The sequence below is a fragment of the Pipistrellus kuhlii genome, unplaced genomic scaffold, assembly GCF_014108245.1.
Source record: "Pipistrellus kuhlii isolate mPipKuh1 unplaced genomic scaffold, mPipKuh1.p scaffold_m20_p_2, whole genome shotgun sequence".
NCBI classification, from domain to species: domain Eukaryota; kingdom Metazoa; phylum Chordata; class Mammalia; order Chiroptera; family Vespertilionidae; genus Pipistrellus; species Pipistrellus kuhlii.
This window is the reverse complement of record NW_023425515.1, coordinates 70,388,791-70,403,511: the sequence shown is the minus strand read 5'-3', so window position 1 is coordinate 70,403,511 and position 14,721 is coordinate 70,388,791. Positions and strand designations below refer to the sequence as shown.

Sequence of the window (14,721 nt, the reverse complement as noted above, 5' to 3'; positions counted from 1 at the left end):
CAGCTAGTGGTGGTCAGGAAATACCATTTGTGCACTTAGCTCTTATATTTTTGTGTGCTCAGTGTCTGAGTGTACTGGGGAGGACAGGCAAGGTTGTACTACTTGGCTCGTTCTCTATCCAGAGGTAGTCATTTGCAAGCTTGATTGGTTTGTTTATTCTTTTCTAAGTGTTGAAAAGCATAGAATAAAAGTCTAGAAGTATTTTGTCAAATCCCTAGTACTTCATTTTAAAGACTAGAACGCTACTATTGCGTTCCCTATAGCCTGTGTGACCCAGGATGGATTGAGAATAATTGAAACACTTTGAATGTGAATTAAATTTTGACATTAATCAGAAGTGATAATGTTATAAATCTCCCTCTCAACCTCAGATAATATTTTCAGAATGTATTTTCATCGTTCCCATGACATTGCACTATTTTACAAAACTTAGACTAGGCATAAATAAGCAGAAGTTCAGACATTAGATAGAAATGCAGTATTCCTCATCTGTGTCTGTGTATCCTAAATCTTGGGTATGCTCAGTCCTACGCACAGTACTAAGTCTGTCTGAAATCAGCTTCTCTTTGGAGGCCTTGGGCCAGTTTCCATGCAGAAGACAGGAGTAAACCACACCCTCAGCAGTAGAAAGCAGGAGTCAGCAGTTTTTCTGTAAAGGGCCAGCTAGCAAATATTTTAGCCCTTTCTGGGCCACATGGCTCTGTCACTTATCCCTTTTCTGTTTCATTTACAGCCCTCTAACCATGTAAAAACCATGCTTTGCTCATGGGCCACACAGAACAAGCCATGCCTGGGCTTTCTGCCCATCATTAGCATGCAGTCAGTTCCCTTTCCTTCTTTTGATTTCTTCTAGATGCTTTTATGCAGATTCTTTCATCCTTTCTCATGTTCTACCTTTAGACAGTTTTTTATGAATTCTCTTTCTCCTCTATACTAATAAAAGGGTAATGTGCTAATTAGACTGGGTCAACTGGACATCTTTTGGATGTCCAACTTCTTTCTGAACAGTTAGGCCAGCAGGGGGGCGGGCAGTTAGGGGATGACCAGGCTGCAGTTACAGTTAGGGGGCAATCAAGCTGGCAACAGAGGCAGTTGGGGGCGATCAGGCAGGCAGGCAAGTGTGCAGTTGGGAGCCAGTGGTCCCGGACATTCCTCCGAGTGGTCCTGGATGCAGGTCAGGTTGAGGGGTGCCCCCAACCCCCACCCCATGGACGAATTTTGTGCACCGGGCCTCTAGTACTTAAATAAGGACAAGTTGCATCCACTTGTAATGACTTGGATATTATGCTTAAGGCAGGAGCCACATACTTTGAAATTGAAGTGCAGCAGCACCATAACTTGCTGAATCCTGTAACAAATGCAGTCTCTCAGCAGTAACCTGTTTATTCCAGGAAATTGGAACCTCCTTGTCTGAGACCCCTTTCAGTGCACCTTCACCAGAAGCAGTTGCCACAGGAAAGGCTTAGGAGTCTGTTTCATGAAAAAGAGATAAAATAGAAATATATACTCAAGGTTATGAGGACACATTTGCACAATCATATATGAAACTAGGAAGTAGATACTTTTAGAGAAAGTTATTTATGCTGATGTCAGAAGTTCTGCTTAGAAATGAGACTTTCTATTTTAATTAAGAGTTAAAATAGTATCTATTGTCTAATATATAGGCAGAGAATACGCAGTTCTTTATAAGTAAAATAAAAACACAAAAAGTTTACTAAGACAAATGTGGAGAAGTCATGTGTTCTGTGATATTGTCATCAAAAATTTTTTTCTCTTTCAGGGGACACTTATCTACAAGTCTTTTCACATTTAAGACGAGTGGTAAGCCTTTCATGGACTTTATAACTTGCTATCCTTTCTAATAAAAGAGTAATATGCAAATTGACCATCACTCCAACACACAAGATGGCTGCCCCCATATGGACACAAGATGGCCAGCAAGGGAGGGCAATTGGGAGAGACCCAGCCTGCAAGGGAGAGCAGTTGGGGGCAATCAAGCCCGCAGGGGAGGGCAGTTATGGGGTGACCAGGCCTGCAGGGGAGAGCAATTAAGGGCAATCAGGCTGGCAGGGGAGCAGTTAGGCATCAATCAGGCTAGCAGGGGAGTGGTTAAGGGGTAATCAGTCTGGCAGGCAGAAGCAGTTAGGGGCAATCAGGAAGACAGGCAGGCAAACAGTTGGGAGCCAGTGGTCCTATGAAGTTAGAAGGGCATTTAATAACAATGAAATAAATGAAGTTCTGTGTTAATAGGAAAATGATCATGGAAGCAAGGAAAATTTCTAGGAAAGGCGATTTTTAAACTTGTTTGAAGAAGTAATTCCTTCATTTGACTGAAAATATTTGAGTGCCTTTCTTTATTTGCCAGGTACTGTTCTGGTCTAACAAGAAAACAATGAGCAGAATCAACAAATTTTTTCTTTCCTGGAGTTTACATTCTGATAGTGAGAGATTGACAATAAACAGTGAATAAGTCAGTTATTACTAGTATTTATGTATTGTTTATGAAATAAAATATGTAGAAAATGAAGGAGAAAGGATAGGCAATGATGAAGGGATTGATGGGATCAGGGCAAGCCTCAGGGAGAATGGAACATTTGAGCAAACACCCAAAGGAGTGTGAGTCACTCATTGACCTGTGAGCTTGTTCTGGGGAGAGGGTAATATATCACCTTTAAACTAATGATTGCTCATGAATAAATATACACAGTTCCTGACAAGACACAAAACACATGTACCTAGTTTTGAAATTTCTCTATTACAGTGTAGTTTTTAATGTGTAAAGATAAAATAGAAAATTTGTAGTGAGCAAGTTTGTATAGATTTTAAGCTTATGGCTGGAAAGGCAGTGACTTTCTTTTTTGTTTCAGGTTGTTATGGAACTCTGGGCATGGAATCTGGTGTGATTGCCGATCCTCAGATAGCAGCTTCGTCTGTGCTGGAGTGGACGGACCACACAGGGCAGGAGAACAGCTGGAGGCCGGAAAAGGCCAGGCTGAAGAGACCGGGGCCGCCCTGGGCTGCCTTTGCCACGGATGAGTATCAGTGGTTGCAAATAGATCTCAACAAGGAGAAGAAGATAACAGGTTAAGAGATGTAATTTTTTAGAACAACTTATTATTTTTATTTTAAAACCTATTGACATCTAAGGTTTTTATAGAAACTTAAGTCACTGCAAATTTATGTGGTTTTAAGGTGTTTTGTTTTTTTTGTCTTTTTTTAAACTGGTGTTAATGTTACTAAAGATGGTTTTATAAAAAGCATGACAGAGGAGAGGAGTTGGTATTTGAATCTTTTTAGCTTTTCTTATTGTAATAAGATTCTTTTAAGGTAGTGTTTCAGTAAAGAGATCCAGAAACATCTGAAATAACCATCTATTATGGTCATTAAAAGAGATTTATGTTCAAGGAGTGTACTCTAAGTACTATAAATAATATTCCGCATGTGCCGAGTGTGAATTTAATTATTTAGAGCAATCTAGCAAGTGATCAGCATAATTGGTTGGGATTGGTTTTATTAAAGATTTATTTTGCTTTGGTACTGAAAATAATACTACTAATCATCTTTAATCTGTTCATTCCTAGGAAGTCATTTTTAATCTGTAGGTGCAATATATTTTACAATGATATGAACAGAGGCTATGAACACAGGCTGCTAATATAGAATGGTTCTTTCCTTTTGTACGCTCATAATTCTCCCAATCTCTACCAGGGAACAAAGCCAAGGATTTCGGTACCATTATAATGAAACCTTGCACTTAGATGTGGTAATGTGTCATGGGCAAAAATGTTTGAACAGTGTTTATGTTTCATTGGTGAACAAACTTCAAAGATCAGACCATGAGTACTAATGAAAGCAACTCTCCATTCCTCAGGCATTGTGACCACTGGCTCCACCATGGTGGAGCATAACTACTATGTGTCAGCCTACAGAATTCTATACAGTGATGATGGGCAGAGGTGGACTGTGTACAGAGAGCCTGGTGTGGAGCAGGATAAGGTAAAATGATGAACAAGGTATTTTTAAAAACAGTTTTTTAAATGAGCCTTTGCCAAAAGTCACAGGAGCTCCTGTGTGATCTAAAACTTAAATATGGTTTGGTCTTACTCTGCCCTCTTCTGGTCATTTTAGCATGGTTAGGAAATTCTCCGTGGTTCTAGGTCACTTTTGATGATTGTGAGGGTTAAATACTTTACTGATGCTTTTTTCACTACATTTTGATTCAATTTTTAGATATTTTATTAGGAAATTCTAAAAAGGAACTTAAAATTTCTTATCTTTAAAAAACTTTTCATTTCAATACACAGGATGATGGCAAAGCCTGATTTGTTTCCAGATTTCTACTCTGGTACATAAATTAACAAACATGACAGTGCTGAAGGGGTTGAGAAGGGTTTAGAGTAGGCACAAGTGGCTTCCATCCTGGCTTCTGGCCCTTGATACAACACAAGGATCTTGTAATTGCAAGAGTCCATGTCCCGAGGATGGAAGAGTCCTCTCATTTAGAATTGATAGATGAGCACCTATTTTTAATGAGTTCTGATAGTTACATGATACTATTAGTTCTTTGAGTTTTTTTTTTTTGTTGTTGTTGTTGTTTTTGTTTTGTTTTAGTTACATGATACTACCCTGTTTCCCCGAAAATAAGACAGTGTCTTATATTAATTTTTTTCTCCCAAAGTTGCTCTAAGTATTATTTTCAGGGAATGTCTTATCTTTCCATGCGCTAGGTCTTATTTTCGGAGGATGTCTTATTTTCGGGGAAACACAGTATCAGTACTCTATCAGATATATGATACTAGAGACCCAGTGCATGAAATTCATGCATGGGTGGGGTCCCTAGGCCTGGCCAGTGATCAGGGCTTATTGGGGCTGTCTCTCTCAGTCTTAATTGGGGCCTGGCTGGCTAGGGCCTCCTGCCACCTGCTGGACAGGGCCTGCTGGATGAGGGGAGGGACCTCAGGAGATTTGCCAGCCAGGGGTAGGGACCAGGGGAAGTTGTCTGGCCATAGGAGGTTGGCTGTGGCAGTGCACTTATCACCAGAAGGCAGCTCCTGCTTTGAGTGTCTGCCCCCTGGTTGTCAGTGCACATCGCATAGCTACTGGTCGTTTTGGTCTTAACAGTTGTTTAGGCTTTTATATATGTAGATATTAATATATCTTTATTTACCACTTTTCTCATCTGTTCAAAAACTGCAGGGTATTCCTGTAGTCTCTCATATGGATCTAAACTCTTCCGCTGTTATTCAAGGCCTTCTTTCCTCTCTCCTACTTGATATCACATGAACTTCATATATGGTGAGCCTCAGTCCATTGTAGCAAATAACAATATTGTCTCCATTTCTATCTTCAAGGTAGCCCCCAAACTTGACTACCTTTTATTCTTAGCACATCCACATTTATTTGTATAATATTTATATTTATGAGGTATAGTGAATTTCTTGAAATTGTCCATATTTATATTATAAAAACTTCTAAAAACATTGAATTATATTTCTGAAAAAATATTTTTTTGTTTTCATTTTGAAAGATAATTTTACTGAGTTGAGAATTCTAGACTGATAGTTTTTGGTTTCATTACTTTAATTATGCTTACATTGTTTTTGGGTTTGTATTGTTTTCAGCAAGAATTCTGCTACATTCTTAATCATTCTTGCTCAATATGTAATGTCTTTTTTTTTCCTCGGCTACTTTTAAGACTTTCTTTTTATCATTTGTTTCAAGTAATTTGATGATGTACTTTATGTAGTTGTCTTATTATTTCTTGGGCTTTGAGCTCCTTGGATCTGTGGGTTATAATTTGCATCAAATTTGGAAAATTGTAGGCCTTCTCTCCCTCCCCCACCCCCAAATATGTCTCCTCTTCAGTTCTAATTACATGAGTATTATGACTTCTGAATATATCTTACACTTTACTGATACTTTTCATTGTTTTCATCTTTCTCTATGTTCTAGCTTAAAAAAGTTCTGCTATTTTGTCTTCAAATTCAATAATCTAGTCTGGAATGTCTGATTTGATATTAATCCTATCCTGTGTATTTCTCTTCAATATTGTGTTTTCACCTCTAGATTTTCAGGTTGGGGCTTTAAATTTTCTTCCATGTCTCTCATTAGCATGCTCATGCTTTATACAGTACCTCTGAAACATGTGGAGTATATAACTCAATGTCCTTGCCTACTAATTCTATCTACTAATATGTCCTACATCTTTTTATGTTGATTAATATTATGGGTCATATTTTACATATCTGATAATTTTTGACTGATAAACTATATTTACGTTATAGAAATTGTAAACTGCATTATTTGGTGCTAGATTTCATTTTGTGTTATTCCTTTAATTTTGTTTGAATTTCACTTTGGGACACAGATTACTTGAAAATTTTTATCTTTTCAAGGCTTGGATTTTTGCTTTATTAGGCAGGACTTGAGCAGCCTTTTCTAATTTTTCCCTACTACTGAGTAAATAACGTTCTAAATATTCAATCCAACATCCCATGTGTTTCTTCACTGTGGCTGTTCCCAGCTCCCCGTGGCTCTCAGAATTATTCTGCTGGCTCCTTTCTTGTGGTTTTTCACCGGTCCTCCCTCAGACAGTTTCTTCATAGACAGCTGAAGATGTAAGGGGAATCTTCCTTCAGGTCTTCTTCCCTCCTGTACTGTACCCTGCAAGCCCTAGCTGCCTTGGCCTCCCATGTCTGAGCTCTGTCTCCTTGATTCAGTGAAATACCAGGCTCTCTAAGCAATATTGGGCCAGGAGAAGGGCTCACCTCACTTGTTTCCCTTTTCTCAGGGATTATTGCCCTATGCTGCCTTTTGTCCGGTGTCTAAAAACCATTTTTATTTGATTTCATATAATTTATTTGATTTTTCAGAAATTTAAAGAAAAAGGTTAAATCCAATCATGGATAGAAATGGAAGCTCTGGCATGGAACTATACGAAATAACAGTCTTTTACCTAACTTATGTTAGCCCATCAGCTCCCTCACCTGCCCCCATCTCAAGGGTAACTGGTGTATTCAGTTTCACACCCTTTCAAAGCATGCAGATGTGCATGAGCACATACATGCAGATTGAGTTTTGTTTTGAAATAGGAATGTGTGTACAACTTGTTTTATAATATGTTGCTTTTCATAGTAAGCCATGTTAGTGTGTGTTAACAACCAATAAATTTAATTTCAAATGATGAGAGATAGTCATTGATCGGCTGCCTCCTTCGTGCCCAATCCAGGCATGTGCCCTGACCAGGAATTGAATCATAACCTCCGGGTTCATAGGTCAATGCTCAACCACTGAGCTATGTTGACTAGACTATAGCAAATCTATTTTACTTCTTTTTTGTTTTGTCTTGTTTTGTTTTTAGGGAGAGTGGAGAGTGAAAGAGAAAGGGAAAAACAGAGAGAAACACTGATGTGAGAGAAACACATCAATTGGTTGCCTCTTGCACGAGCCCTGGCCAGGGCCTGGGCCAAGGAGGAACCTGAAACCAAGGTATGTGCCCCTGACCAGAATCAAACCTTTGGTCCACTGGCCAGCATTCTATCCACTGTTACCCACTGTGCCAAACCAGCTAGGGCTTACTTAGTTTTTATAAAATCTATCTGTCTCTAAATTTTTTTATAAAAATGAGACTGCAGTCTGGAGTAAAATCTCAGGGATATAGTTTTTATGTTTATTTATTATTTGTTCCACTAATTCAATAAACTGTATATAATATTGCCTTTACTTTATTTCAGAGTATTATTTGAGGAAATAATGGAAGCTTACTAGTGTCGAGATTATTGTAATTTCAAAATAAACCTCTTAGAAAATGAATACATTCTAGAAATTTGCAATCTAGTGTCACGTAAATCAGCCAGGAAAAATAAATCCTCCTATCTAATGAAAGAGTAACATGCAAATTAATCATCACTGCTACACCCAAAACCCACACCCACCAGCCAATCAGGAGGGACTGTGCAAATAACCCAACCAAGACGGCTATGGCCACAGAGAACAGGAGGGAGGCCTGCCCTGGCTGGCCTAAGCCTCCACTCAAGGCTACAAAGTTTCAATGATAGAAGATAAATAAATCCAAACAGAATTGATGGTAGCCATGAAACTGGAAAGAGCAGGAGGCTAGAGTTACCCCCCTTAATGGAGAAAGCCAAGCTTTCCACACACCCTGGCCTGCCCAGGCCTCCGCTTAAGGCTACAAAGTTTCAATCATAGAAGATACATAAATCCCAACAGAAATGGCTGGCGCCATGCAGCAAGCAGAAGGCTTGGCTCCTTTCCAGGCTACAAAGTTTGAATTGTAGAAGATAAATAAACCTCAGATACCAGGGCCTCCACTTGGGTCACGGGGGCGAGGGGGGTGTGTGGCTGGCCTGCAAATCACCACAGGCCCCTTACCCAGGCTGCCCCATGCTCCAGGGAACCCCCACCCTGATCCGGGACATCCTTCAGGGCAAACCAGCCAGCCCCCACCCATGTACCAGGCCTCTATCCTATCTATAATAATACAAGAGTAATATTCAGATTGATCATCACACCAACACATAAGATGGCTGCCCCATGTGGTCAAAGATCTTTTCCCTATGTGGACACAAGATGGCCAGCAGGGGAGAAAAGTTGAGAGGGACCAGGCCTGCAAGGGAGGGCAGTTGTGGGCAATCAAACCAGCAAGGAAGAGCAGTTGGGAGGAACCAGGCCTGAAAGGGAGGGCAGTTGGGGTGACCAAGCCTGCACAGGAGGGCAGTTTAAAGATGACCAGGCCAGCAGAGGAGGGAAGTTGGAGGTAACCGGGCCTGTAGGGAAGGGCAGTTGGGAGGGACCCAGGCCTTCAGAGGAGGGCAGTTATGGGTGACCAGGCCTGCAGGGGAGGGCAGTTAGGCATCAATCAGGCTGGTAGGGGAGTGGTTAGGGTGTGATCAGGCTGGCAAGCAGAATTGGTTAGAGGCAATCAGGAAGGCAGGCAGGCAAGCAATTGAGAGCCAGCAGTTCTGGATTGTGAGAGTGATCTCCGACTGTCCCCAAAGGATCCTAGATTGGAGAGGGTACACGCTGGACTGAGGTCTGAATTTTGTACACCAGGCCTCTAGTAGCTATAATATTTGGAAATGGCTTGATTGAGGAAGTAAACATTTACTTTTCTTACCTTAACTAGTAAAAACAAACCACGCTTATTTTAGGCAGGTGCTCACTTATTGATAGTCTAGAAACTAACTATAGATGGCCTGAAGGGACAGGAGGGCTCTTTTTTGCTTGTAGAGCACTGAGCATAAATCAGAAGACCCAGATTCAAGTCACTGCTCTATCACTGGGATCCATTCTGAGCTTCAGTTTCCTGGGTTCTGCCTGATCATAGGGTTGTCATGAAAAGCAACTGAGTTAATTATATGAAATGCTTTATAATTAAGAGCTTTTCCAGTGTACGGTACTGTCATTTGCTTGAATAATTGAGGGAATGAGATGTTACTTGAAATCATATTTTTACCTAAGGGTTATATAAATTATGCATTTGTTGCTGTTTAGTGATGATCGTTAAATTAGGTAAGTATCTTGTCACTTTTCTGGCTCAAAGAGCAATAAGAAAACAGAATATGGGAACTGTGTTTATATAGTTTATCCACTAGGTGGAGGTATACATCTGTTGTGTTAGTGTATGCTCACTTTCAGTCTATTTATTGGGGGAAAAATTATGAAAAGTTCACAGTAAAGTATTTTCTCTAAGACCTCATATGGTCAGACTTTATTTTGAAAATAAAGTCAATATATTTAAACAAATATGGAATAATTGGTAATTCCATAAGGCTGGAGTTACTAATTTATTAATAATATACCATATTATTGCAGTTGAAGCTCTCTTCTCAGATTGCCAAGTTATCATTCTTGGTATGTTTGCATCATCTTAAAATCATTTTTATATTTCATATTTTTCTTTTATAAAAATGTTTGATGAAAAATGTGCAGCTTCTTAAAATAGAGACAGACTCTAGATAGAGAGCAGGCAGACAGTTCCAAGGAGTGTGGAGGGGTATGGAGGGGAATCAAGCAAAAAGGAGAGAGCTCACGGACATGAACAACCGTGTGGTGATTGCGGGAGGGAATAGGTGGAAGTGGAAGACGGCCCAGAGGAGGGGTACATGGTGATGGGAAAAATTAAACTCCTTTTTTTTTTTTTTTTTAAAGAATGTGCAACATCTTAATAGTTTTCAAAATTGTGATTCATTTATTTTCTTAAAAATTAATTCTTATTGTCATACTTTGCAGATCTCATTTAAGGCCCAAAACAAAAACATGTTTCAGTGGAGCAATTTAGCCCTGGCCTCTGTTGATGTAAAGTACCAATTTTTTGTTGTTTTTTAAAGATATTTCAAGGAAACAAAGATTATCACCAGGATGTGCGTAATAACTTTTTGCCACCAATTATTGCACGTTTTATTAGAGTGAATCCTACCCAATGGCAGCAGAAAATTGCCATGAAAGTGGAGCTGCTGGGATGCCAGTTTATTCTTAAAGGTAAAGCAACAGTATATTTCAGACATGTTATTTTCACTGGATTAATTAAAAATGCTAATTAAGTGCTGTTCTCAGAGAAGGTAGTTAATAACAACGTGTTTAACCTCTAAATTATATTATCTTAAAGGAATTTTATTTATTATTATTATTATTTTTTTTTTTAATCTGAACAATAAAGATCTATTTTAAAAAATAAAAATAAAAACTTAAAAAAAAGAATTGATAATGACTGAAACCGGTTTGGCTCAGTGGACAAAGCGTCAGCCTGTGGACCAAAAGGTCCCAGGTTCGACTCCGGTCAGGGCATGCACTTTGGTTGCGGGCACATCCCCAGCAGGGGGTATGCAAGAGGCAGCTGACCTTAAAGGAATTTTAAAAAAGAAACCGTTATCTTAAAAATTTAGACATCAAAATTATTTTCAAATTACAAGTTGGATAGAGGGCATCATTCAATGAGAAGATGTAATGAGATTGTTTTCCAAATCTGTTCTCAATCTTAATTTTTAGTCAGGTCTCATGTAATGTAACTTTCATATCACATAAACACTAATGATTGATTATAATAGTAACCTCAGTCTAAGTGACTTTTACTTTGAATAAATTAAAAGTGGGAGTAACTTCCTTCAATATTATATAAGGTCTTAATACTTTGTTTACTGTTGTCTCTAAGAACTACCTCAGTGCCTGGCATATAGGGGACCTCCATAAATATTTCTCAAATTAATTCATGGGTAGTCTATCAAAATGTAATGAAAGTTTTAAAGCTTTAGAGTTCAACATCATTTGCCTTCCCGTTTTCCTTCTTAAGAAGATTACTCTCAGACAATTTGTTTAAAAGCTGAGAAATCTCAGTATATATGTGCTTTTATATACAGAATATATTTATTCTTCTGACATATTTCTCCGAGATTTAAAATTACTGTGAAGTATTAAGTATTCTAGGAAATGGGAAAGACTTTAAATTATTACTTTTATCTATGGTTTTTATAAGCAAAGCATGTAAATTTTTTTAAACCATTTTTCCAGGTCGTCCTCCAAAACTTACCCAACCTCCACCTCCTCGGAACAGCAATGACCTCAAAAACACTACAGCCCCTCCAAAAATAGCCAAAGGTAGGCCTCCTTTGAACATGAAATGTTCACATTCCCTGGATTTATGATGTAATTTTCCATGAATATGTTAAAAAGCATTTTAAAATAACTTAATTTTAATCAAGTTTATGTAGGTAAAAGAATAAAGTTTTAAAATCTTTTTTTTAAGGTCGTGGCCCCAAATTTACTCAACCACTACAACCTCGCAGTCGCAATGAATTTCCTGCACAGACAGAACAAACAACTGCCACCCCCGATATCAAAAACACTACCGTAACTCCAGATGTCACCAAAGGTGGGCGAACCCCGCGTTCACACCTGTTATGTAGTCGTGTTTTACTGTTTCCAACTTAAGTTTTCAAGAACATTTCTAACTTTTAAACCTTTTCCTCGGACTTGTGTATTTTAAGTATAGCAAAAAAGTTGATTCCCTTTCTTGTGAAAAAACTAACTGCTTTGCTCAAAGTTCTCTTCTCTTGAGCCATGTAGAATTGCTCTTTAAATTTTTATGGATGGCTGCTGTATTCTAGGCCTCCTCTTGCAATTTTTGTCCCTATATAGCAAAACACATGGAGTCTCATACCTAGAAATATTTCTAGAGATAACTAAAAGCATAGCAGAAAACCTTTTTTTTTTCTTTATGATATATTAATTTGCTGGATAGGGAACTTGGTGGCAAAAAAAAAGGGAAGATTAAAAAACAAGTTTTGGTGAAACTTTTGTTTAGGGTTAGAGTAATAACTTTTTAATAACTTTTAAAAAATACTCTGATTTAACATTCATATAAAAGTAGTCTCTGTTCTTAAAATGTTTACTATTATAATTTTTTAGATTATCAATATAAATGTATTGGTAGAATTTACTTTCAAATTTTATTAATGATAAGGTACTAACATATACAAAACATAGTAGCTCTTTGATTTTATAGCTTGTCAAGAAACAAAATTTCAGTTGAATATAGAAAACAAAGCCTCGGTGTTCTGGAGGAATTAATTTCAGTGTTGGCAGACAAATAAAGCACACTTATTTTCAAGACAGCGCAGAGAAGAGAAAGCAATTCATCTGTAGTAACTTGTGCCATGTAATACTTGAATCACTCTCATTTTCTGAAAATTTGTCTGGATCCATATAACTTTCTCCAATTTTTCAAGTGTCAGTTTCTTTCCTATCTTCCAAACAGACCGATTTCTTTCTTATGCCGCAGGAAAATCTAGAGGGAAGCGAGAATTCTCAGAGCCAAGAGATCTTAGCATCCACAGAGTATTTCTTACAGCTTGCTGAAGGCATGCAAGAATCTCAGGCCACATGCCTGAAGGGAGGAACAGTCATTTTATTGTTCAAAATCTGATTATAGAACCTTAAAATCTCAATCTGAAAGTGTCCTTAAAGCATTATCTTCCAGAAGTAGGATCCCTGTAAGATTAAAAAGAATAACAAAGAATGTGCAGGTCTTCTTAATTGAAGAGCTCTTGTCTCCTTTTCTCTGGAAAGGTGATGTATAGACCAAATCTAAGCAGGTGGTTTAGCCTGTGATTAAATCAAACTGTATCCATATGAACCTCATTCTTCTCTCTCCAACTTCACTAATTTTAGAAATAAAAAAGCATATTTACTTTCTGAAGGTTTAATGCTGTCTAACCTGACAGGATTTGTTTTATGCACGCTTTCTCCATTTTCACATTCAGACTGCAAGTGATGACGGAGGAAAGCAGCTCATAGTCAGGTCTGTGCCACGGTAGCTTCCCGCTCCTCCTCCACAGGGCCTCAGCGGCAACCAGTAGCCTTTGTTTTCCATGTCACCTCGTCTGACTGTTCTCAACAGTTGCCTCCATATTTTTTAAACCTCGTCTGACTGTTCTCAACAGTTGCCTCCATATTTTTTAAAGATATTCACTCACTCCCAATAACCTCTTCAACGTCACAAAGAAAGTAGAAGCCATTAGAAGGAAACTCCCTTTTTGTGGACCTACAAACTCGCCTGTACCTCTGTCCACTTCAGTAAAAAAGAGGGGACTCCACATACCACCCAACACTGGTCACTTCACCTGAGCCCTGGCCTCATTCACCCAGCTTCTCAGAGGGCCCCTGTTATTGATCATCCTCTCCCTGTCCTGTTTTCGTCAGCCTTTTTCTGTCTTAAATACAATTATAAATGCATAAGGCGTGGCACAGTGTCTGGCACTCAGCCCCCAGTGGACATCAGCATCTGTGCTGTCCACATGCCAGGAGGGGTTGACAGATGAAGGAAGAAACTAATGTTGCAAATGACTTTAGGCAGCCCATTTTCTGCATCTGTGGAGTGAGATAAGGGGATTAAATGAGCTCCTCCCTGTAGGATCCAGCACTGTGTCAGTTCCTGCCCTGTTGATATACACTTTGGGTTTCTATATTTAATTGTCACCTTTCTGTATATATAAATACTGTGCCCTTGTACTGAAATTTTTCCATTTGCTGGGAATATTTTCCTATGAGAATGTCCTTACTCCTTTTCATTGTTGGGTATTTGAATTATTTCCAGAAGCAAACATCTCTAAAGACATCCTTTAATGTCATCTTTATTTTATCCCAAGAATAAATTCTAAATGTGGAATTGCTAAGTAATTGTTGTTTATACGTATTGCCCCAAAATGATACAGAACATATTATTTTGTTATTATTTTGTATTCCCATAAAAATACCTTTTCAACAATTAGTTATCTGTATGTATACATGTATGTATGTATATGTGTGTGTGTGTGTGTGTGTGTGTGTGTGTGTGTGTATTAAAAGCCAGCGACCGTAACACTGTAATGACCAGAACAACTGGTCACTATGATGTCCACTGTGGCCAGTGAACCAGCCCAATCTGGGTGTGGGGCCAGCCAGCCAACATCCCATGGCCTCTCCCTAGCCACTGACCCCTGATTGGCCCCCTCACCCAAATCAGGGGCAGGGCCTGCAGCCCCTTCCTCCAGCCAGCCAGTCCTGATTGGGTGGGTTGGCCAGCCAACATCCCACTATCTCCTCCTCTTGACAGGCCCAGCCCCAATCCATGCACAAATTCGTGCACTGTGCCTCTAGTTTTAGATAATTGCCAATTTGATAAGCAGAAATATGATCTTATTCTTGTTCTAACTTCTGTTTCTCTGA

The 14,721-nt window shown here is 38.8% G+C and overlaps 1 protein-coding gene across 2 annotated transcripts in view; it reads left to right on the top strand.

Annotated features, from left to right (window-relative positions):
- The window catches only part of DCBLD2 (discoidin, CUB and LCCL domain containing 2), an 88,911-nt gene that overhangs the window by 58,775 nt on the left and 15,415 nt on the right, over positions 1-14,721 (top strand). For both annotated transcript variants that reach the window (XM_036448387.2, XM_036448389.2), the window contains exons 7-12: positions 1,781-1,821; positions 2,868-3,083; positions 3,872-3,996; positions 10,350-10,500; positions 11,527-11,613; positions 11,762-11,887. In XM_036448387.2, coding sequence (XP_036304280.1) covers positions 1,781-1,821; positions 2,868-3,083; positions 3,872-3,996; positions 10,350-10,500; positions 11,527-11,613; positions 11,762-11,887 — 746 coding nt within the window. The remainder of the gene's footprint in view (positions 1-1,780; positions 1,822-2,867; positions 3,084-3,871; positions 3,997-10,349; positions 10,501-11,526; positions 11,614-11,761; positions 11,888-14,721) is intronic.